Source organism: Apteryx mantelli, chromosome 4 (genome assembly GCF_036417845.1).
Source record: "Apteryx mantelli isolate bAptMan1 chromosome 4, bAptMan1.hap1, whole genome shotgun sequence".
NCBI classification, from domain to species: Eukaryota; Metazoa; Chordata; class Aves; order Apterygiformes; family Apterygidae; genus Apteryx; species Apteryx mantelli.
This window is the reverse complement of record NC_089981.1, coordinates 81856411-81880873: the sequence shown is the minus strand read 5'-3', so window position 1 is coordinate 81880873 and position 24463 is coordinate 81856411. Positions and strand designations below refer to the sequence as shown.

The following is a 24463-nucleotide window of genomic DNA, read 5'->3' as shown; positions in this document are numbered from 1 at the left end:
AGTCCTGCCTTTCTCCACTGCTTATGTGATACAGAGTTGTTTGTTTGCCTTTTTTGTAGGTTGCTAAAGCTGATATCCTGGTGGTTGCAGCTGGTAAAGCTGAAATGGTAAAAGGTGAATGGATCAAACCTGGTGCAGTTGTAATTGACTGTGGAATCAACCATGTGCCAGGTGCGTGGGTAATATATAAAGAGTGGGGATTTGTTTATTTGTATATAAATGCAGTTGCTAAGTAAGTACATGGATACTGTTTCCTTGGTGTTTCTTTCACATGGACTTTTTTCTTCTTTTAAGTCTCTGTCTTAGGTAATGATGGCAACCCCTGAAGATGCCGTAATAAAAAATAATTTAAAAAAATTTTTTTAAAGGTTGGTCTGAACTACTGTTCTGAAGCAGATCAGCAGCAGTTTTGTTTCTGCCTTCAGGGTGGCTGATGATCTGTAGGGCAAGAGGAGGCCTATGAAATATTACAACAGAATATCCATAAATAATTTGCCACAACTACACAGTGAAGTCGTGCTGCTGTTGTCACTTGTAAGCATGGAGTTTTGCTGTCATTAGTTTGCACAGTTGGATCCGATTAAGCTGTTCTGTCTGAAACACATAAATGGCATGCAGCCTCCTAAAGTAGCTGTGCATTTGTTGAACCACAGCTTTAACAACTTAGGCCTGAATGGCTGTTGTCTTGAAACAACAGCTTCTGCAAGAGTACTGGTGACAGCGGCTCTGGCATAGAACAGAGTGTTTGAACGTAATGGATTTGGGGGTAGGATTTCACTTAGCTACTTTTTCCTTGTGGAGGAGGAGGAGACGGTCTGGCAATTTCTGTTTTCACCTCATTTTAAATCCAAATTACAGATATTGAATGATATGGAAAATTAGTCACCATCCAGCTATCTCTGCGCTACACCCACAAGGCTTTTAAAAGGTAGTTTTCATAATTAATCAGTCATTTTGTTGCCATTATTTAATGGAATGTAAAGAAATTTCTCTTGTACTGCTCAGCAGTCTCGTTCTTCAAAGCTGACATTTGAGTTGCATTTTAAAACATTAGTCCTCTGCCTAATTAAAATTAAAAGAAGTCATCTGCTGTTGCTGTTTGTTGCTTGATGTATTTCTCGATGAACTTAGGCAACTTGCCAAAAAACAGAGGGCCACCTCTGATTTGCACAAAGCAAAGTGGAACGGAGCCTCCCTCACTAACATGCTGCAAATAAAACTACCATAGTGTTTCTGACATATGAAGGTATGACCGTTGTTTCAGGCCTGATGTGGACTCCATCTCTGAGGACACATCCCTGTTTTCTTGCAATTCCCCTGCCTCGGGCAGTGCTCTAAGATTTGAGCTTCTCGTGCAGCTAGCCTAGTCGGTGTTACATGCCAGCACGCCGGTGGCGTTGTGAGACTTGGTGGTCAGGGCTTGAGAGTGTACCGTGGAAGCTGTCAGATTTTAAAATGATAGTTGCCACTGACTTTTTCGTGGTTTTATGAAGCTGCTGAGTTTATCTAGCCCCTTCTTCCCTTCTGATAAGTTGCAAAAGGTGTTTTCGGTGGTATCCTTTGGGAAGCCAGTGCCAGAATTATGGGAATTACAATGACACAAGGAGAATGGCAGCAAGTTTGCCAGCTTCTCCATCTACAACACTATATAGAAAGAGTATTACCGCTTGCTGTGGCTGTGCTTTGAATGCTGGGAGGGAAATGCCTTACAGCTTACCATAGCTGGGTGCCTGCGTAGATGTGATTTGCAGCTGGAGGACAAGGAGATTTCTGGATGTGCCTGTCCTCGCAGTGGGAGTCCCTGTAGAGGTGATCCTGCTGGTGATCTGATTCGGCATGTCCATACAAAGTAGCCTCATGCAGACTTGCAAAGTTGCAGCTAGAAAAGTTATAGCTACGTAGCACCAGCAAATGCAGCTGTTTTGCTTTTGAATGGAGGCTGGCTTGTACGCTCCCAGTTCGGAGGCCAGAGTAGGCAGACCCATTTTGGTACATCTGGCTTTGCATACGTGTGTGTTACAGCTGAACAGAACTTCTCGTTTTCTCTCTGGGTAGAGAGAGGGAAAGAGGACCTCTTGAAATATCAAGCCTAGAGCGGACAAGTGTGTCATGTTCCCTTTCCAAACTGGATTGTGTTTGCCTTTCTCTCCCTACTGCTGCTATTGGAGGGCTAGGACTAGTCCAGTAGATGTCCTGGATGCCTTATTCCAAGCCTGTAGAAATTGCTCTCCTATAGGAAAGGAGAGGAGTGCAGACAGAGGATGTTCCCAGAGATGGCAGTCTCCAAAGTGTTCCTCTGTGAGTTCTGATAAAGGAAGCAACCCAGTTCAGAATCGTCCGATGCCATGGGATTTTGTAGCCTTAGCCAGCAAGGAACCTTGGACATTGGGAATGAGAGCAGCAGAAGAGGATCAGCCTCTGTGGATCTCTATGCCATGCAATTCAAATGCCAGATGAACTAGAAGGACCTGATGCGCTGTTTAGACCTCCATGTAATGGGAATCAAGCTGGCATCATAGGCCTATAAGATCAGATTGTGTTGAATTCCTCATGAAATACCATTCCCACTGATGTCCGGAAAAAGCAGCAGCCCATTCTCTCTACCTGCAAACAGGTGGCTACATGTTGTGCAGATGAGGGTCGTGTATAGTCTTATGCCCTTGAAGTCACATGTCCAGCAGAAACATGTTACAGATACATGTACACAGGAGGGAGATAACTGAAGCAACTTTGCTTGGAAGCCATTTCCAGCCCTTGGCTTGCCAAACTGGGGCAAGTCATTAGCCTGAAAGCAGCTTCTGGACCAGAGCTATCTCCCATGCAGCCATCTCTGGAGGCAGATGGAGATAACCATACCTGTCTGTCCCATGTGTGTAGGCATGTCCTTTGTTTCTTTGATCTCAAAGTGCCTGGATGCTCTCTATCATCTGTTCTAGCTGGCTAGAGAACCTCCTGGACCACGGAAGACACGCAGGCACTGGGAGCAGTTAGTGTTGCTGATGCTCGGTAACTAGTTTGTTTTTAAAAGAGCAGGAGGATGAGTATTGAGGAGGTGAAACTATGGGGATAAGAAAGGCAGAAACTGTTGATGTGAGCCTTCCTTCAAAAAAAAATATTTTAAAGGTAATTGAATAGCTCCTAAGTTTCTCTCAGCAGTGCTTGGCATGTAGCGTGGAAGCAGAGGCATGGATTTTTTTTTTCTTTTTATTTTTTTTGGCTTGTGCTCATCACTGTGTCTGTGTAGCAGATCAGGCTGTTTGTGTTTGGAGTGCCTAATGCATCATTTGTTTTCTTCATTCTTGGGGCTGGAGTCTTCCTGGCTGGGGCGACTGGTAAGCTTGCTTGGCATCCTTGGAAGAAAATGTAATTATATTATTTTCCTTTTGCATTCTTAATTAAACTGCTCTCTGGGTTGGGAGGCCAGATTGCTCTGCAATTCAGGCAGCAAAGCTGACAGTTGCTGTAGAAACATTGCTTAACAGCTGTGACGTTGTTCAAGCTTTGAACTTTAGGGGGAGAGAAAAAAAAAAAAAGCATTGCTTAAAACACAAACGCAGCAAAACATCCAAACTGCTCATTGCCAGTAACAGTGCAGCTAAAAATTAGTGTTGGTGGGAGCTGCTTTTGTTCGCTCTTCAGTTTTACTGTACTCAGCTGTTCAGGAGTTTGGTTTCTCCTCCACTCCTCCCTCTCACCAAATGTATGTTAAAGTTATTGATTATGTTCTGTGCAAACATACGCTTACTGTATGCAATATAATCTTTCAGTGTAGCAACATTAAAATCTATCTTCAGTTTTTTCACACCACTTAAAAAGTTCCCTGGAGTCTTCATAACGGAAATAAGGATCTGCCACTCTAGGGGAGAAACTTAAATTGGCTTTTTTATGTTGTGTCTAAAATCGGTGTTTCTTAGATGACAGTACCAGTTTACTAATGAATTTTCTCTTTCGCTCCTTACGGCTGAGCTTTCCTGGTCACCAGTGAATAGGTCACCACCGGAGAAAAAAATGCTGTATCTGCTTCCGAATTGTCAGGTTGCATAGCTTAGCAGGGGGTGGCGTTTTTTTGCCGGAGAGAAAAGAGGTTACTCTGCTGGAGCTCTTTTAAGCTGCCTGGGAGTTTGTTTAGACAAGAGACTCTGGTCTCTGTGAGCTGCCGTGTTTACTGGTCTGTCATCAGAAAGGTAGTGAGTGACTGAAAAGCACAGCACGTTCTGCCTTCAGTTTCTGTAAAGGCATGTGATTTTATTCAATAATAAGGCCTAGATTTCCTCAAGAATGGAAGAGGAAATATCAATCTGGGGTTCTGGGACAAGCAAACCATGTTTGTTCTCTCACATCTTCTAGACCTTTGGTTCATATCACTTTCAAGCTGGAAGCTGTCCTGTCTCTTCAGAGCAGTACAGCAGAAGTTGTGAGAGGATGGTTCAGCTGACATCTCTGCCGTATGTCTCATTTGCTTTTACACCTCGACAGATCTGAGACTTGGGCTGTGGTTTTGGTCCCTCTGCTGCCAGAAGCTGCATTTGTTTTGGCATCTTCTTCAAACTGCCCTATGGGGCATACGCCATCGAGAAAGCACCTGCATCCTCAGGGAAGGAGAGACCCTCTGGTCTAACTCGCCTGAGGATAAATGGTGCCTGATGGTTTGCATGCACCCTGACAGTCTGCTCGGAGTGAAGTCTGGTGATAACAGCTTTGTCCCGTGCTGTCATTTAGTTTTTTCTTTGCAACTTCTGGAGACTCAGCTTCTGATTTAGTTACTCCAACAGACTTGCTCATCAGTCAGTGCTCCCTTCTCTGTTGCTTTGATGAAATGTGATCTGTATAGCTTTTTTTCCTTAAATCCCCAGACAGCACAAAGGCCAGTGGGAAGAGGGTTGTAGGAGACGTGGCATACAGTACAGCAAAGGAAAAAGCTTCCTACATCACCCCTGTCCCGGGTGGCGTTGGGCCAATGACTGTGGCCATGTTAATGCAGGTATGTGAACAGCCTGTGACGCTGCTGGTCATTTCCTCTGGATTTGCCTTTTGGGGTGCGTTGCGGCTGGCCGCTGCCGCACTGCTAAAAACAACTGTGCTTCCTTCTTGCTTTACAAAGGTCTAGACCAATTGGGATTTCCAAGTCCTAATTCAAACAATTTGGATTGAGTTAACTGAGGGAGAAGATGTACTTAAAGGAAATGTTAGGACAGAAGTGGGGTTTGGGTTTCTGGGTTTTCTTGTTTTTTTGACTGTGGCCTCTTAAAGCTATGAGAAATGGGCTTGTTTTATAAAGCTTTGTGTGTAGCTCTAAAACTATCCACAAGGTGATGGGTTAAAGGGGAGAATAACAGTATAAGCCAGCTCCCTCTTGTTCTCCGCTTTGCTCAAGAGAGCCTGCTGGCACAGAATGTAAAAAAAAAAAAAAAAAAAGCAGTGCACTGAAAGATGTATGTTTTTTTTCTTTTTAAGAAAATCACAAGCAAAACCTTAGTCTGGATTTTTAGCAGTGAATTTAACCAAAGCACCTTGTGTTAATCCCAGACTGAGACACAGGGGAGGGGAAATCCGTTCTGAGCCTCTGCATGTTAACCATTGTGGTTCGTACAGCAGTGATTGCTATAGTATATTCTCATGTTCATTTTAGAGCACAGTGGAGAGCGCGCAACGTTTTCTGGAGAAATTCCAGCCTGGAAAATGGAACATCCGATATAACCAGCTTACGCTAAAGATGCCTGTTCCAAGGTAATGCTTTCAATGAAGCCACTGGGAGTATTCATGCAGTATAGTATTCCCTTATATTCTCAAGCTTTGTATAATACAGGGCATCCATGAGAGTACTGCTGGCAGGCTTGTTTGGGAAATGAACCGCTTTGTTTTGAGTTTTGGGGTTTTTTTGACTGCTTTCTTTTGTAAAATGATGGCAAAGTTATAGGCCTGGCCCAAGAGAATAATGTGTCTGGATAGATTTCTTCCTTTCCCTAGAGCCCATCAGATTTACCAGGGCCCCACTTCAGCACAGGACTAGTGTTTAGTTTCATAGGACCATGTGAATCCTTCTGAGGTTGATTTACACAGATTGCAGCCGAGGTTGAAGTTTGAAAAGAGGTATGAGAAAACACTGCGAGGCCTTCCTAAGGGAGCAGAACTAACTTGCAGTGCTCCAATGATATATGTTGCCATTTTACATTAATGGTGCACTTCAGCTCAGGTCATATGGATATCATTAAGGCATAAACATGGATGTCCACAAAATAGCTTGGGCCGGCTATATAATTGCTGACTCAGCAAGTAGCAAGGCACTGTTCTTTTTTGGGAGCTTTTCAGTCTGACATAACAAAAACATAGCACCTTGACGTAGGAGCTGTTGGTGTAAAGCCCCCAAGGAACAGTTCAAAATATGCAAAGTGCCATAAGGGAGCATGAAAGGTATCTACAGAAAGGCGTTCTATGTGGTTTTTTTGTTTTGTTCTGTTTTTTTTTAACTGCTTTGAACACGCGCCTATTCTAATGCCACCAGTGTTGGTGGGGTTGATTCATTTAGCTAGGAGAGGCTGAAGCTTCCCTTTTAAAATACAGATTGGGTGTTTGTGGGTCACGCCTGCCAGAAGCAGATAATCTGTGAGAAGTCTGTGTTTTATGAACTGACCTTGCTCTCTTTCTTTAAGTGATATTGAGATATCGCGATCTTGCATACCCAAGCCCATTGACCAAGTTGCGAAAGAAGCTGGCCTACTCCCTGACGAGGTGGAGCTCTATGGCCAAACTAAAGCCAAGGTTCAGCTGTCGGCTCTCAGGCGACTGCAGGACCAGCCAAATGGCAAATACGTTGTTGTTACTGGGTAGGTACTTCCCTCACTGAGGAGACATTGTGTACGTGGTGTCAAGGTGAAAAGAAATTCTGTCAACATGGCTTGTGACTGTATTGCCCTTTGGTCAGGTGACTATGTGAGGTGCTCTGGGTTTTAACAAATCGCTAAAAATCTGTCTGTTTGGGAAATAGAATCATCTCTTGTGCCAAATAGTGGGAACGTGATTTAGTAGTTCTCTTCTGGTCACTCATTGTTTTGCTCTGCAGGTAAGATTTATGAAGGGCAGACTGGATCATATTCAAAGTCCTCCTAGTCCAACAGTTACCAAGAAGTTGGTTTAGAGGAAAGCTGTGTAATAGTATGCCAATCTCATTCCAATTTCCAATTGCTGAAGATTAGCTGAAGTCTGAACCAATCCAGAATTTGATTTGGCCTTAACTGCACTCACTGGTGCCTGTGTTATCCCTGTAAGTGTTTTGAGTCTCATCCACCACGAAGGCTTCATCGTGTCTCTTGTGCTTTGTACTGCAGAATAACTCCTACTCCGCTGGGAGAGGGGAAAAGCACCACTACCATAGGTCTTGTTCAAGCCTTAGGAGCACACCTCCACCAGAACGTCTTTGCTTGTGTTCGGCAGCCTTCTCAGGGGCCAACCTTTGGTATAAAAGGTATGAGTTGTTCTGTTGTTTGCAGTTGGAATGAATGGGAAAAGATGGCATTCAGAGATAGATTTTTTCTTTTTCTGCTCTTATAGTTTTGCATAATTCCCAGTTAGGATTACATTTCTTTAAGAAAAAAAAACTTTGAGTATTTTCTTCAGTCTTGTCCCTAACTGCTGTGCTGAGACTTTAACTAAACTATTCAACAGTAGGCGGCTGCTTAAAACCCTTAAGAAAATGCATGTAATATCACTCTGGGCTAAGGACACCTTTATTTGCATGATTTAACTATTGTCTCTCTATAGGTGGAGCTGCAGGTGGTGGCTATTCTCAGGTTATCCCCATGGAAGAGGTAATTTTTAATACAAAGCCTCATTGTACATAATAACCTGCAGGCTTTCAAGAGATACTGTAGTCAGATAATTTATGAGATCTCTTTGTTTATGGCCCAGTGTAGCTGTCCAAGAACAGATGCTTGGTTTCAGAAAACCTTTTTCAAAAACAGACATCATCTTTTGCTTCAGAAGGATGTCTGCATGGTCAGGGAATACTTCATAGAACTGGATATTCAGAATCTCTGTTCCCTGCCCTTTTCCACTGCTGAATTGCTGCATCCCCTTGAGCAAAGCACATCCTGTGCTTCCTTTTCTCAGTGCTGAAATGAAGATGATAATAACTCACTACATTTTGGAAGCATACTAAGTAATTCTGTCAGCAGCAGTGGTCACTTACTTTTTCTGTGTGTTATTTCAGTGTACTTATGTTTTAGATCACTAACATGCGATGGGAAAAGGGAAGATGAGAATCAGTAGTGCCAAGGCTTTAGCCTGCAGGTGACTAGCATTTTTGCATATTTCTAACGTGACTTGGCAGCAAGTAAAATCCTGTGTCTGGGGGCAGGGAGCTGAAAGGCATGTGTGCTGGCCTGTGCTCTCGTGCTTCCCCCAATTCTCATGTGAGTGCTTGTAGAAGCTCTCTCTTGTGCACTGACTGATGCAGGGCAATTCTAGGAGGAAAAGCAGAAATGATCAAAGGGCTGTTTGTTCTGATTGATGTGGCAAGTCCATAAAAGATAAAAATGTTAAGGAGATGGCAGATTGATTTAGTCAGGTAGCAAAAGATCTGTGAATGAGAGATGTGACTGAGGAAAAACAACCTTCTCCTGTTTGTGACTGTTAGTAAGACGAGCCAAAATACTTAACTGTGTGCAACAGTGGGAAACAGCCCCACTCTTGGAAGGAAGCTGGCTGAAAGGACTTTCTTTAAGCATGACCCACGTGGTAGAATTACACACGCTGTAGGCTTGTGGGGGTGTTTTAATCAATGCATGCCTTATAAAATGCAAATGTCTGGAGTTACTAGTCACAGTGATGACCTTGATAAATCTTTGGATATTTCTGCATGCAGCTTTTGTCCCAAAAAATACTTAGCTAATGAGAAACTTTAAAGTGAGGACTGCAGAACCAAGGTGATAGTAATTGTTTCTTGTTGCGTGTATAAGAATGGGCAATAATTAGGTTTGCTAATTAGGATTGATAATTAGCACATGACAGTTTGACTCTGGTTTTAGCTGTCTGTTTTTTAAGACCACAGTAGCAAGGCTCTGACAAAGTGTGTGGTATCTTAAGATTTGTTGTTATATGACCTTTTCTAATGTCATTTTCCTTTTTTACTGCACTGCTCCAGAGGAAAGATGGTTTTAACCACTCCCGTCTCTCCCCTGCCATAATTCTTGTTTGTCAAGTAAGCTATATGTTCTGAGTCTCCTGTCAGCATAGCTATAGTGCAGCAAGATAACTCATGGAGACAAGCTCGCTCAGACTATCTTTAAATCAAATAGAACCAAGAAACCTACTAGCAGTGTCACTGTGTAGTATGTAGTCTACAGTTCTGCCTAAGATATTGTGCGAGTGGTTGAGTGGTTAGCTTATGCAGAGCTCTATGCAATCACAGCTCTACTGCTGTCACTACCCAAGGCTGCTAGTTTGAATTTAGCTCGGGTATCTTCGTGGGAGCAGCAGCCTCTTCGGCTAATGTAGGTGTCAAACCTGTTGTGCAAATAGTGTGAGTAGGTCAGAAGGAAGGTAAAGGAGGTGTCATGCAGATGTGTCATCCCATGGTCTTCTCAGGTATCAAGGAGCCTGGCAGAATTTTTCTTGTGCAAAAATCTTCTTATGTGGAGGCATCGTTCTGGAAGTTTGTAATATGACATAAATGTGGGGGAGGCGTTTTTCTGTTTTAGAGAAATTCTTTCCTCTCTTCCACATACTGTACTGAGCAATCTCTCCCCTTCTACCCTCACCCACTTTAACATTGCTATTAATATTTCTCTTTCCATCTGGCTACGATGAATTGAAATAAATGAAAATTGCAGCAGGATGGGGTAACTGATGCGTTTTATATCCTCTAGTTTAACCTTCACCTCACTGGTGACATCCACGCTATCACTGCTGCAAACAACCTGGTTGCTGCTGCTGTCGATGCACGTATATTCCATGAGCTAACTCAGACTGACCAGGTATGACCCTTTCTTATGATGTGTTTGAGCCCAGCCCACTTTGGTCAAGATATTTTGGGTATGCCATCCCCACTAACTGTGCGTTTCATTCTGTAAGGCTCTCTATAACCGATTGGTGCCTCCTGTCAATGGTGTTAGGAAGTTCTCAGACATTCAGATTCGAAGACTACAGGTAAGTTCACTGGTCTCAAGTTGGTTCCTGGCTCTGTTCCACTTATTCTTTTGTTGCATAAGCAGAGGCAGGTTGCAGAAACCACTGTGCTGTCCTGTAGGTTATTCTGCTGGCATTTATTGTTTGCATAAAATGTGCGAAAGTATGGTAGCCCTTCTTTCAGCACAGATAATGATGAGACACAGCCCCAAGGGGGAAGAATCATTGATCTAACTTCGTTTGTCATACACTGTATGAGTAACATAGTGGGAAGAGGTAGAGAGATCAGTGCCCTTTATTGATAGTGTCAATTTGGTGTCTTTCGTGCAGCATAAGACAGGACCAGAAACAGTCTTTGTCCCTTATACTCAGTTACAGCTGAAGATAAATATTTCCTATGTATGTGACAGCTGTTGAGATATTGCAGCACAAAAGAGGCAAGTTTAGAATACAGCAGAAAGAGAAGGTAGTAGAGAGTTTTATTTTCTTATTCAGATTGAACAAACATGTAGAAACGGACATTTCCCCCCTCCCCCCCCCCCCCCAAAAAAAAAATCCCAGTTAAATGAGCAGCCTTGTCAATGAGTGGCAGTCCCTGAGTGGACTGCAGCTCTTCTCATCCTCAGAAATCAATGTGAACCCACGTGTGTCCCTGGCCTCTGCAAAAATGAGGATTAACAGAGGAATAATTTTGCATTGGGCTCAGACCTTTCGTCTAGGGCCTGCTGAGCTCTTTTCAAGCTGCATATTACCTGTTTGTACAATATTCAAGCTGGATCAGTTGCCCATTTGGAGATCAGGAACAACAGTCTAAGAACAATGCTTAGGAAGCTAAAGCTCTGATTTATTAATTGGCTATAATGTCTCAACCATAAAAGAAAGTGTGATTTGCTTCCTCTGCTGAGCAAGGAAATTATATTATGTTGCTTGATGTTACTGACAGACTGCTGAGGGAACTCTACCCTAACTACTCTTCTGGTTAGTGAATGCTGAGATGTGAAAGGTATACTAATACTCCAGAAAGGGGGATCTTCTTGATTTTTAATTGGAGGATTTTTAAAGGAGGATTTAGGAGGAGTTAGCTGTCTAATAAAAGTAAATAAATAAATGAGCTTGCTCATTCATAAATGAGCTCAATCGTTTGCCCCATTCCTATGCTTGCACTTGTATCAGGCTTCTTGAGATAATTCTTCTCTCAATTAAGCAACTTGGCAAACTGCCCATCCTCTCAGTACGTTCAAGATCAGCTTTCTGGGATGCCGACAGCCTTGTGACTGAATTGTTTAATTCCTCCTTTGTGCTGCTTAACCAGCGTGCTGAAAGCAGTGTCTTTCAGTCCGTATGGCTGTGCGCAGTGACCTTAGGCAAGCTAATGGGAAGTGGATGTAAGCATGTGAGGCTGATGCTTAGAGCAGGGCATGTAAGAAACTGCAGAGCTTTCTCTCTCTTACTCTTTCTGTAGATGCTTTACACAAAGCTTGGTGACAGCCTGCCCTAATGAGCTCTGTTGTCTGCTTTGCCCTTTACTAGCTGGCCAGCAGCAAGCTCTGCTTCCACGTACACACTGATACGGGGACCTAGGAGAAGGAGCACCAAAAAGGCATCCCCTCCTTATTTCTGAAAATGCAGATGCTGCTGCCAAAGGCTAATTGCTTTAATGAAAATTCATTTCTGTAAATCTTTCCATTCTAATTCTTGTTTTGTTTTGTTTTTTTGTTCTTTCTTCCACCTAGAAATTGGGCATTAACAAGACTGATCCCGCAGCTTTGACAAAGGAAGAGATAAATGTATTTGTGAGACTGGATATTGACCCAGCCACCATAACATGGCAAAGAGGTACAAGAGCCATTAAATGAAGGAATTATTAGGAAACAAAATGTGTGTGAAACCAGAAGTTTTTAAATGCAGCAGGAACTGTTTTTCTTGGGAAAATGGGAGAGAAGAACGGGCTGGCCTCTCTTTTGGAGTGTTTGGTGGGATAGATGTTTTCTTGGACTGTAGCTGAGTTCTCATTACTAAAGGGTCTGACACAGAAGTTTGAATTTTAATCTTTGTGAATTCAGAGCAGACTTCACGAATGGGTACAGTTTTTTGTTTCTGGTTTTGTCAGTCACTTAGAGTTCAGAGATCAGCAACTGTAGCCAACAGCCTTTTTCCTGAAAAAAGGCTGTGAGCACCAAGAGGGCACTGCTCTGGCATTAAACTCAGGATGCTCTGCTGGGGGCTGACAGCAAGTAAAGGCCAGGCTGTAAAAGTTTTTAAAGATACCTGAAGGTATAGGTAGGTACCCAGAGGAAAAACCACGCACACACAAGTGTGCTGGGCTTATATCCCACACGATTTTGGAATTAAACAGGTATTAAACATCATCTTAATCAAACATTTGTACCATCTTTACTAGTGCTGACCTACATCTTTAGGTACCTTTGAAATTTTTGAAAAATATGACTTGAATTTCTTTGCCTCAGATTCATCCCACCTACTAGAGGTACATTATTTCCCTCAGCCTCCTCTGAGCTCAGTAATGAGCAACAGATTTGGGGAGTCTGAATTACCCCTCAAGCATCAGCTTTACTGTTGAAAGCAGTAGTGGTTGATGAGCTTTGCACTTTGGGTAACGTTAGAGATGGGCTGCTTGTCCCCCTGTTACATGGGTGTAAAGCATATGAGATAGGACAGTGGTACTGCACTGTGCTGCTAGGATATATTTTTAGATTGCAGGGATGTATGTGCAGCAGCAGTGAGTCCACTGCCTCCTGTGAAGACTGATTGGCAATAAATGCTGATTTTTCCCACCCCCCTATCATCAGTCAGCTGCATCCTAAATTGTTGAAGATTACTGTCTGTCTTGGAACAGTAGCAGAGACTTCTCTCGTCATTAATTTTTTTCTGAGTTTTGTTTATTAATCGCAATACAAATCTGCTAACGGGATGAGAGAATGGTAAATCTTTCCAGGTACTGATCTTGATATTGTCCCAGTTGAATCGGTTGGTTCAACTACAGCTGCAAAGAAATAATAGCAACTGATTGATTCAGACATTGTTCTAGCGTTTAAAGCAGCACTGTCTGGACACTTGCACCCTGCAGGATAGCAGAAACCACTGGCTTAATTAAGCTTCATTGTTAGAGGTGTTTTCAGGTATCAGCAGCCTCTGGATAATTCTGTATTAAGGAATTCCAGTATGAGTTTTCTCTTTAAAGTTCTATTATGTTCTGTTTTCTTTGCAGTCTTAAATTGGAAGCTTTATACTTTTTCACTGATTATACTTATTATAACAGGTTTAGAAAATTTAACACTAGGATCATCAGATGCGGTCAAATAAGTGTAAAAGTACTAAGAAACAATTGGTTTTCCTTTCTGTGTGAGAATAAACTCTGCTAATACTAAGCACTTGTATACCTTCTGGGGTCTGTGCCAGTCTAGCTGTTTTCTAGCTAGAAATTATTTTGGAACAGGTATGTCCTGCAACGTCTGTTCAAGTAGAAAATCTGCATGTGGATTCAGTGTTACTTTGTGTTTGTAATAGTATTTCTCAGATATTTTACAGAGGCTTTTCTATCACGGATTTTCCCAGTTTTGTATAATGCTTCCTGTTAAACAAGTTACTCTGTTAGCACCTGGCGAAAGACTCCTGGTTTCCTATGAAACGGTCTGTCACCCCTCCAGCCTCTTTTCTTCCCAGCCATAGACACGTCAGCTTCCCCATGTTACTCGTTACATCTTTGCAGGCTGGTCGGCTGTTGCCCAGTGGAATAGATAATGGCTGATTTCTGCCTGCTTTTTCCTTTCTAAGAACTAACTGGGGTCCATCCTGTCTTTCCCCAGCTGCCTCTTTGCAAAACTTGTAGGCGTTTCGTAACTGTTGAAACACCTACCGTTCTGTCGAACTGCAGTTAAACTTGGAAGGCAAGTTGAAAAAGGAAGGGGAAGGGCAGCTAGATGGGCAGGCGGTGTGATTGCAGAAGTCCCACTTTTAGCCAGTTTGCTAGAGAGAGGAGTCTAGTACCTCACTGGCCATCCTGCTTGCAAGAGCAGCACAGAGTTAAGTGCAGAATCGATAAACGGATGGCCCAGGATATTTTTCAGCCAACACCGCTTTCTGACATCCTCAGTATCTAAAGCTCATTACAGCTCAGGCGCCTTGGCAATGCCATGCTCCTCTTCCCAAATTTGTATCTTCAGTCCAAACACTTAGCTGAAACTTGAGTATCCTGGGATATGTTTTTAGGCTGGACATTACAAATACAGATCACATCAGTAATCCGTGGCTTTCGTTAACTAAAAGTAAGATTGATCTCTCCTGGTGAAGTAGCCTGGCTGAATTAGTTTTTCACTAGCAAAAGGAATTACAAATACAGACAGATCTTTCTCTTTTAGACCCCAAGAGTATTGCTCTGTCTCCTTTTTATGAAAATGCAGTGTGAAATATATACTCCAAAACTTGATTTGTAGCCTCTAATGTGACTAAATTAGTCTGTCTCATGGGAAATTTCTATAAAATACTTAGGATATTTCAAGCAGATAGTAAGAAACATCAAATTTAAGCCAATATTAGATAGTTTATGTTTCCAAGATGATTTGAGTTAACAGGGCTGAGTAGAAATTCCCACTAAAAGGGTAGAATCTGTCCATTTTATCATTTATCTTTTAAAATGATAATTTTATTTCCTTTTGGCTGCAGTAATGTCCTGATCTCATGTTGACTAATGATGGTGAAAAAGTAATTGGAATAATACCATCAGCTTTGCTTTTGGGGAGGCTTGTGCCTTATGGTTAACGCAGAGGCAGGGAGGTTGATTCCCTCACGATCCAGTGCAGCATCTCCAATGTGCGACTGTGGGTATCTTAAAATCATTGCAGTTCCGGTTTGGTGGAAGTATCATGCTGAGTAGTGCTTGCTGTTGTTGAGGACAGGATGGTATCTTAGACCGAATCTTCCTACCTGGTCTAGTTGGGTGTTCCTAATAGGGCAGAGATGAAACGTATGACTTGAAACGTGACTTCTCATGTTCCTATCTGCATCCCTGCAGTGCTGGATACAAATGACAGGTTCCTTAGGAGAATCACTATTGGACAATCTCCAACAGAAAAAGGATTCTCGCGAACGGTAATTGTACTCATCTCTTGCATTATTCCATCTTTTAAAAAGCACACAGGAAAACATGGTCCTAAGACAAGATTCCCTGACTCCAGGTATTTTCATCTTCTACCAGTAACTTGTTAAAGAGAAAGTAGAAAAGTCCCTTACAGCAGGCAGTTAAATTCACTGCCAACGCTATGTTCAGTTTTATCATCCGTTCCCCTCTTTCCCTGTTCTGAATGTTGGCTTCCTGAACTGGGATGACTGTGGCACAGTAACAGTGACACACAAATACCCCTTGCAAATACGATGCGTGGCAATTGCTAACCTTAGCCACTCCAGACCCTTTGGGTGGGATGCAGCTGGCCAAAACTAGACACTGCGTCTGAGCTCGTTGTCTAGATTTATTGTATAATCGATAGAGAAAAATAGGCAATCTGGGCTGTGATTCCTCTCATCCTTAAGTAGCTGTCAAGTTAATAGTTCGAATGGATTATGCTCAAAAAGCCTCTTTATTGACTAGAAAAGGTCCCTAGAGTGCCTAGCCTAGATGGAGGTGTCTCTGTTATGTCAGATGAATTCTACCCTTCATTTTCTACAGAATCTGCTAGATTTTGTTGTATATTATACTGTTTAGTGATGGTCAGACGAGTTAGTAAACTAGCTCAGTCTTCAAAAATATAGTTTGTTGGTGTTAAACATTTTTTCATGAATCATTAATTTATGTACCAGGAGAGAATCACATAATAGCAGTGGAATAAGTAGTTTTTACTTCATGCTGCAGAAAAAATTCTAGCTTAAAGCTGCATATTTGAAGTGAAGTATGTTCTGAGAGTAATACTTCAGATTGCTTTTATGTATGTATGTGTGTATTTTTTAAGATGATGATAATTGGCCTTTTTCCAAGAATTTAATGGAGATAAAGATTTTTGCTAGGGAATTATGATGAGTTCTTTTCACAGTCTTTATTCATCTCTTGCAGGCACAGTTTGACATCACGGTGGCCAGTGAAATCATGGCAGTCTTAGCACTCGCTGATGGGTTGGATGATATGAGAATGCGTCTGGGAAGAATGGTAGTAGCTTCCAGCAAGAAGGGAGAACCAGTTACAGCAGATGACCTTGTAAGAGAGTCATTCAGTCCTTAAATGCCAAATGCCTGCTATTGCATTTGAAAGACTTGGGTTGGAAAGTGTAAAGAGATGGTTACATACAGAAAAGACTTCAGTATATCAAAGATTAAAGGTGAAATCTTAGCCCTTAGATTTAGTGAAGGTTTGTGACTTTATGCACAGTGTATGTGCATGCGATCTGGGCATGGACAAGGGGCTCTGTGATGTGCTGTATGTCAGATTGCACCATAGGAATTAATGGGGAAATACAAGTGGTATCTAGATAAGAAGCATAAATATGAATAGGAAGAATTCAAAATGCATCCTGCTGGCCATCCTGTTTTCTCAGGCTCCCTGGAGGGAGGAAAACACTGAGCAGAAACAAAGCCTGTGCGAGTTTAATTACAGGTGATGAATTATCTTCTGCTGGGAGACAATGTTATAAAAGCTGAACTCTGCAAAGAAGTGCAAGGTTTCCATAAGGCAGTCTTGGGGCGGCGTGGGGGGAGAGGAGGAGGTGTTGGGGGCGTGGGAGAGAGACACAAATCCCTTATTTCCACTGTGTGAAATGCTGAATATAGTGGAACTGGTGATGTCTGTTACTGGTACGTAAAACAGGGCTGGGGCACAAGCTGCAGCACTGTCTTGCAGTTATCCGTACAATAATGGTTAACCCAGTTCTTGGCACGTTTGTGGAGTGTGTCAGCTACCGCTCTCCCAAACAGTGCTTCAGCCTATGCCCCAGGCACTTCTTCCAATAAATGCTTTGGAGAAAGCAGCCCTGTTTGGGGGAAGGAAGGGGGATTGAGCTCTGTGTGTGTGTGAATTGTACCCTGCCACTTTGCCTCAAGACAGAGAACAAGTTCAGGACTGTTTCGCTGGTCAATAGAGAAATAATATTGGTACTTCCTGTTGTCCTATATAGTACATTTTTCAGTTTTGCAGGTTAGGATGATGCGGTGTTAAGGAAGTTTCCCTTGTATTCTTTGAATGTGCTTGTCCAGTGGGACAGAAGAACCCACGGGATGGGTATCCTGATCAGTGTCCCTAGCAAGATGGGACCCAGCGCAAAGCTCCTAGCTCTCTCTCTCCATTTTTGCTTTTTCTTCCTTCCAGGACAAGCCTGAGAAATACTAAATTAGCAACGTGGCCTAACTCTGGCCCCTGCAGAAGAAGGATTAGTCCTGAGAACCCTGTATCTGTAAATGCTGTGATTTGAGACGTTTGTTGGGAGTGAGGGAAGGTGCATGCTTAAGTTCTGTAAGCAGCTTGGATATTTCAGTTCGTACTGCTGACATGCTGCAAGTTTAACCTTGAGGACCTCAGTTAACCCCTGTTAAGAGAAAGCCTCTCTTGCTTCCTGTCAGCAATAGGTGCAGATGACCCTTGGGTAGGGAGTTGCTTTATGAGTTTTAGGTAGAGTCTGGGTAATAGAAGTGTTTCAGCTCAAGACCGAATTTTTTTTAACCTCATTGTGTTTAATTGTAACTGCAGAGCAGAGGATCCTATCAGATCTATCCAACAGGTTCTCTTGATGTTACACTTGTTTTTGCAGATGCAGCTGTTGGCTCGCGTCATTAGGACTGCATTACATACTCCTTATGCAGGCAGAAACATTGTGGTTGCAAAGGCCAAATTGTCAGAATGATATGTCCAAAGCTGGGTTCTTCTGCTGTGATACACCAATGTCACAATTGTGTTACCAGGAAGCCCAAAAAAGCTGGGAAGAAATGTGGCAGCAAAAACTGACTACAGGCTTTTTAGAGATGGAGATGTATTGAACTGCCACTGAGTGACACAGACCTGAAATGTCATTATGGAAATGAATCTGGCTCTGTGGGTTTTCTTTATTCTCAAGATGACTGAAGCTTAAAGCTTTTCCGTTAAATGTTAACGAAGCTTTCTTTTGGAAAGATTGAAACTAATGAAACAAAGCAGTGAATTTCTTACAAAAGAAAAAGAGATCTTTCACATAATTGAGTGCTGCAATCTAGTTGAAATTAAGAGGAAAGGAAATCATGTTTCAAGGTTTTCATAACTGCTCTGAACATTTGGCTTAGCCTGCATGGAAGCAGTTCTAGCTACTTTTGGAAGTGCTGGGTAGCAGCCAGTTAAGTTTCCAATGGACTGTCAGTTGCAAGGATGACGGAACCACTGCTTTCCCTTCCTGGGGTGGTGTGGATGAAGTCGCAAGCTTTTGCCTTGCAGGAGGCAGCAGGGTACAGAGCTACACCTAAGGGGAAACAGAGACTCCAGTATTTGCCTTTCATGATGCCAGCTTGTCCTTTCTCACAAGCACAAGGGCTCACTTTAAAAGTTGTTTCTGCACAAGAGGCTTGGGCAGGATGTAGCAGTTGGTTGTGCACATTTGTCAGTATTTAGAGCCGAGATGTTGAAATGGTGGTGGTGGTCTAGAAAAAAAGGTATCTGGAGCAACAGCTGGTTCTGTTCCTGAAAGCTCACTGGGACAAAAGTAGATCTGGGAACTGACTGCTCTTCTTTTTCCTTTAGGGGGTGACTGGTGCTCTGGCCGTCTTGATGAAAGATGCTGTTAAGCCAAACCTCATGCAGACACTAGAGGTGAGCACAGATGGGCTTTTTAAGTATTTGCTATGTGTGTGTGCTGAAAGCCAAGAAGCAACCAGTCTAGTTCACTCTTCACGGATCAGCACGGGCTTACTCTGCTTAGAGCTGGAGGAGATGTTTATCCCCCTCTCCCTGCCTTCCTCCCTCCCTCCCTTTCTCTCCCTTTTCCAGGGAACACCAGTGTTTGTTCATGCTGGACCTTTTGCCAATATTGCACATGGGAATTCTTCGGTGTTGGCAGACAAAATTGCACTGAAGCTTGTGGGCAAAGATGGCTTTGTTGGTAAGTGTATGCTCTTTGCAGGGAGGGAGCTGCCTTTTTTTTTAATCTTGACTGTCTTTGTTTTTCATCTTGGAAGAAGCTCCTGATTTATATAATCAGAGCACTGACCTTGCCCAGCACCCTCTCACAAGCTTTCTGCCCCCCCCCCCCCCCCTAGTTACAGAAGCAGGATTTGGTGCAGACATTGGCATGGAGAAATTCTTCAACATTAAGTGCCGTTACTCTGGTCTCCGGCCTCATGTGGTGGTGTTGGTTGCCACTGTCCGAGCTCTGAAAATGCATGGAGGAGGCCCTGCAGTAAGTACTAGGCAAGGTTTTCTTTAGGCCTGTGAGATGCTTATGGTTTTTCCAATCCAGTCACTTAAAGTCCTGTGGGGTTTGATGGGCTTGTATTGTCTTGAGATTTGCTGTTGTGAAAGGAATCCGTATGTCTCTGTTGGCTGCAAGCTGCTTCATGTAGTATGCTGCGCTTACTTTATTGTTGTAATGAAGTGTTTGCATGCTGGGGCACTTGCGCATTGGCTGTAAGTAGTGTCTTTTATCTTGATTCAGTTTAAGAACAACCCAGAGCAAAACTGCTGTTATGAATAAAAATCTTCTGGGGTACCTTCTTTTTCTTTTTTTTCTTTTTTTCCTCCAGGTCGCTGCTGGGGTACCTTTACCAAAGGAGTACACAGAAGAGGTAACCTTTAACTACTTGTATGATAGCTGACCAACTAACTGCAGTTATTACAAGATACTGTCATGCAGTTCATGCCTGAATAGCTAGTATGTGTCCTTTCTTTAGCTGCTGGGGAAATGCTTCCTCATACAAGCTGTAATCTTCCCCCCCCCTTCCTTTTATTTATTTATTTATTTATTTTTAATGATGATCCTTTGGCTCCGTTCTTTCTTTCAAGCATTTATTGTACTTGACCTAGCTAGTATTCAGAGCCTTTGGTTTCTTCGGAGCTCACACAATTGGCTGTGCTCATTTTTTCATTGTGATATCTGTTCCATGTCCCCTGACCCTCTCAGTGTAGAGTAATTGCTTGGTTGAAATATTGTCTCTGAAAATATTCAGAGTGCCTGTCTAATTACTCTTTTCTTAGCAGCAGCAGATTTTTTTTCCCTTTTCTTTACAAGCAGAGGAAAGGAAACTAAAGTCTCAGCTTCTAACCTTGTTCTTTGCATGGTTGTATACACTTGGATAATTGGTCTGGCTCTCTTTATATGGTTGCAGCTTTCTCACGTGGAGCTTCTGTATGAACTAAGCTTTGCATAGGAAGGGATAAAATGTCCAGGCTTCCATGATAATGTCTGATGCTGCAAAATGTAAATATGTATAAACCTAAAGCTGTTGCCACAAAGCAAATTTCACTGCTCATGATGTTTAATGCATAGAGGGATGTGTCACAGAAGAAAATGAGGCTTTAGGATGGGGAATTAGTCAGCACAAGTCTTAACTTGGGCAATTAAAAATAACAATAATGGTAAAAAATGATTCCTTCTACTTTGGCTGGGCAGCTGAAACCAGCAGTCGTCTTCCTGTCTGCCATTCAGCAAGGTGGTGATGTTGCACTGGTCCAGGCTGTTCAGAAAGCAATACGGTGAAATTTTATCTTTGTTTTAATTCCCATTTTGGCACTTCTATCATTAGCTGTGGACGTAGTGCTTTTGGAGCAAAAGTTTCACTGCCCCTCATAAAGTGTACCCTCTGCTGACTGTCTTCTTTACAGAATCTTCAGCTCTTGACAAAAGGTTGTAGTAACCTAAGCAAGCAGATCCAAAATGCCCAGATATTTGGTGTCCCAGTAGTAGTGGCTGTGAATGCTTTCAAGTAAGTGAGCTGGGATGTGGAGGGGCTCCTTGGGATAAAATATGTTACATGTAATTTAAACTCTCTTGTTTTCAGTACTGTTGATGTATTGTCTGCAGCAAGCAGCATCTTGCGTTGCTCAGAGAATGAATAAGGGAGCTCTGCTCAGTTATATCAAATGAACTCCTTAGTTTAATTTAACCAAGGATTTTAAGATCAGTGACTATTAAACTGCCATCGCTCATACCCTGACTAGCGAAATTACTGTGGATAAAAGGTGCCTGTGATGATCTGGAATCAGAGTGTTTAAAAGACGACGAGGTGCCTGTTCTGCACACCACACAGGATTCAATGATCTGCTGTATGGAATAATTACTCTGCTAAGAAGCATTTAGAGCTTTCCACGTTGTACTACAGAGGAAATAAATTCTGGTGTTGTCTCTTTTTTATACAAACAGAAGAGTTTTGAACTGGTGTGTTAAAACTGATACCAATTGCAGTAGAGTAACCAACTAAGGATTTTTCATACTCATGTATATTGGCCAATTTAGAGCAATTCTGGTTTTTAGCTTGTGGTATGCACGTGATATAGCACATCCTAGCATCTCTAAATCAGCAGTACTAATGGCTTTTCGGGTTTACTTCGGAAAACAGGAGTTGCATTGCCAGTCAGGGACAGAAACAGCAGCAAGTCTAGAACACTGCTCTGTTGGGGTTTCTACATGTAGTTCTGGAGCTACCTGTTGTTGCTCGTTCCTGTGTGGAGTAACTTCCTTCACCAAGGTGGTGAAGGCTTGTGGTAGATAACCCCTAAGTGTGGAAATGGCTTCCTGATGGCTGGATTCTGTGATTTATCTTGTTTGACAAGAGAAATGAATGGTTAAAGCAAGCAGCTAATTTACTGTGTGTATGTTCTGGTACAAATATGCAAATTGTTCTCTTTACAGAACAGATACAAAGGCTGAGCTGGCCCTTGTAGTACAACTGGCAAAGACAGCAGGAGCATTCGATGCTGTGGAGTGCACTCACTGGGCAGAGGGAGGTAAAGGAGCAGTTGCACTGGCCCAAGCTGTTCAGAGAGCATCACAGGCTCCCAGCAACTTCAAGTTCCTCTATAATGTGGAGGTAAGAACTTGCACTATCACAGAGGGCCATACTTAGTCCTTCATTTCACTCTTAGCTTAGGAAAGCATTTTAGTTTGTTGTCAAGTGCAGTCAGTCATCATGATGTGGAACAGAAGTACTCTGTGCATTAGGTGAGGACTAGTTAGTTTCACAGGCTTAAGTTGCTGAAGGTTGCCTGAAAGTCTGCTGTGAAAAGCTGAGAAGAAAATTGTTTTTAGAAGCTAACACTTACTGTACCAGCCTCAAAGACCTAGTCTGTCAGTTCATGTCTTTTTTGACTACCAAGAGAAATATTGTTTGCTCTTAGCACTGAAAGATGTTGCTGTGACCCTGCTAGAGATGATGAACAGGTTTCTACTGGGACAGCCATGTTCCAGGGCAAGGAAGTTTACTTCTTGAACTGAGACATGCCTTTCTGTCAGAGGATGGACTGGAGCAAACCTTACTGAACTTGCTGCCTTACCAGAGAGCTTGAGAGTATACTTCATGCTCAGGATGAGGATCCATACACCAATCTGCAGAACAGAATGTGTCCGTTTTTTAACTTTTTTTTACATTGCAAATGGGGCTTATGGAGTCACACCACAAGTGAAGTAGAAGAGAATGTGTATTTCTTATGACTTTGCTCTTGGGCAGATATGTCAGAGGACTTGGAGGTAGTGAAGTCCCTGACAGTTCAATGAGGATAATGCCTGCAGCCCGGGAAGGGACAAGTTGCAACATGAGCTTAACCTTTTAAACAGCAGGAAGAAAGATCACATTGATGCCTCAGTAGCAAGAAAGTCTTCAACAGCAGCTTGTAATTTTGTAGGCTGTAGAGAGTCCACACGAGAGAAGTTGGCTTTGGGTGAAGTTTGCTTAGGACAGCAGTTGTCTGAGGTGTCTTATGCCTTTGTAAAGTCTCTCTTGCACATTCAAGCTGCAGCTGGCTGTTGGGTCACTGTCTGTCTCCTTCAAGTCAAGAACCAGGCATGAGGCAAATACAGATTGATGTTCATGGAATTACCCCGTCTGGTTTCTTTATCCAGCAGCCAGCTGGAATTGACTGTACTTTGTTCTTCTGCGCTACAAAATAATCATGGACGACTTTGGGAAGGATGAGAGTTGTTTGTCCCAAATGGTGGTACATTGAAGATAACACAGGAAATTGAAAATGTATCCTCTCCCCTTTGTTCCTAGAGCAAGAGCAGTCCAGATAGTTCCCTGCTTAGTATCGATCAGGGAGTTAAATTCATATTTATGATGTGGCAACGACAAGTGAAAACTTTAAAAATCAACCTGTGATTTCAAGGAAAATGTTCTCTGTGTCCAGCTCTTTGACTTCTCTCACTTAACAAGACCAACCTCTTCAGAAAGTGCTGAGTGCCAAACCATGAAAATCTAGAGGCAGCAGAAGGCACCTTTAGTGAGGGCCCCAAATTTTTTTTCTCTTTTTTGGGGGGAAGGGGTGGAGATGGGGAGGGGCGGGGAGCAGGTTAACCAAATGTTTCCAAAGCCTGATTCTCTTCTTCAGGGAAGTTATTATCAGAGATTTGCATTAAAAGGTGTGGCTTGCTTCAGTGAGGACAAACATAGGCAAGAAGTGAGATTCATGCAAATGAAGAATCTCTCCAGACACCTTTTTGCTTGCCGTCAGACACCCAGGTTATAGCTTGAATCCTTCTTCAATAGCAAGCATCTATTCAAGAACATGATGAAGTGCAGAGCCATATCATTATATCTATTTTAGCTCCTTAACAAATGCTTTCCGTTTTTCTTCTCTAACCTGTCTTATTTGTGCTTTTATTTCTTTTAACCGTACGTTGTATTTCATCAAAAACTGCTTTTGACTTAAACTCGAGAGAAAATTAACATCTCTCTTCTGAGGGGGGACAATTAACATGAAAGAACAGCTTATCAGAAACATTGATGTGTATCTTTTTGTTTCTGATTATAGTAAACTAGTTTTGTCCTCTTATCCAGAGAATCAGCTGCAACAAGATAAATGAAACGTCTTTTGAAAATCCTCAAATTATTATATAGCTTTCTTTTATAGTAATGGGAATAGCTCTTAAAGTTGCAGAAGGGCCATTAAGCTACTGTGGTTTTTTTCTAGCTCCCTGTTACAGATAAGATCAGACTTATTGCACAGCAGATCTATGGGGCAAGTGACATCGAGCTGTTTCCGGAAGCACAGGAGAAAGTCACCTTGTACACTAAGCAGGTGAGTTTTCCAAGCCATCTGATACGCACTGATGCTTTCATTAAAATGTTTGTATTTAACAGTGGTGTTCAGACTGTGCATAAAGGTGATGTGATCTGAGTGATGGTCTTATCCAGGGCCCACTGGATGCTGCTCTGGCAGAGGAGGAAGAGG

The 24463-nt window shown here is 42.5% G+C and overlaps 1 protein-coding gene across 2 annotated transcripts in view; it reads left to right on the top strand.

Moving 5' to 3' along the window:
• Positions 1-24463, top strand: part of MTHFD1 (methylenetetrahydrofolate dehydrogenase, cyclohydrolase and formyltetrahydrofolate synthetase 1) — a 45786-nt gene that overhangs the window by 14777 nt on the left and 6546 nt on the right. For both annotated transcript variants that reach the window (XM_067295081.1, XM_013940842.2), the window contains exons 8-25: positions 60-171; positions 4854-4981; positions 5630-5727; positions 6651-6824; positions 7326-7462; positions 7759-7805; positions 9864-9971; positions 10069-10143; positions 11856-11958; positions 15155-15231; positions 16187-16327; positions 18827-18895; positions 19073-19184; positions 19342-19481; positions 19825-19866; positions 20903-21003; positions 21930-22107; positions 24203-24310. In XM_067295081.1, the coding sequence (XP_067151182.1) occupies positions 60-171; positions 4854-4981; positions 5630-5727; positions 6651-6824; positions 7326-7462; positions 7759-7805; positions 9864-9971; positions 10069-10143; positions 11856-11958; positions 15155-15231; positions 16187-16327; positions 18827-18895; positions 19073-19184; positions 19342-19481; positions 19825-19866; positions 20903-21003; positions 21930-22107; positions 24203-24310 (1950 nt within the window). The remainder of the gene's footprint in view (positions 1-59; positions 172-4853; positions 4982-5629; positions 5728-6650; positions 6825-7325; positions 7463-7758; positions 7806-9863; positions 9972-10068; positions 10144-11855; positions 11959-15154; positions 15232-16186; positions 16328-18826; positions 18896-19072; positions 19185-19341; positions 19482-19824; positions 19867-20902; positions 21004-21929; positions 22108-24202; positions 24311-24463) is intronic.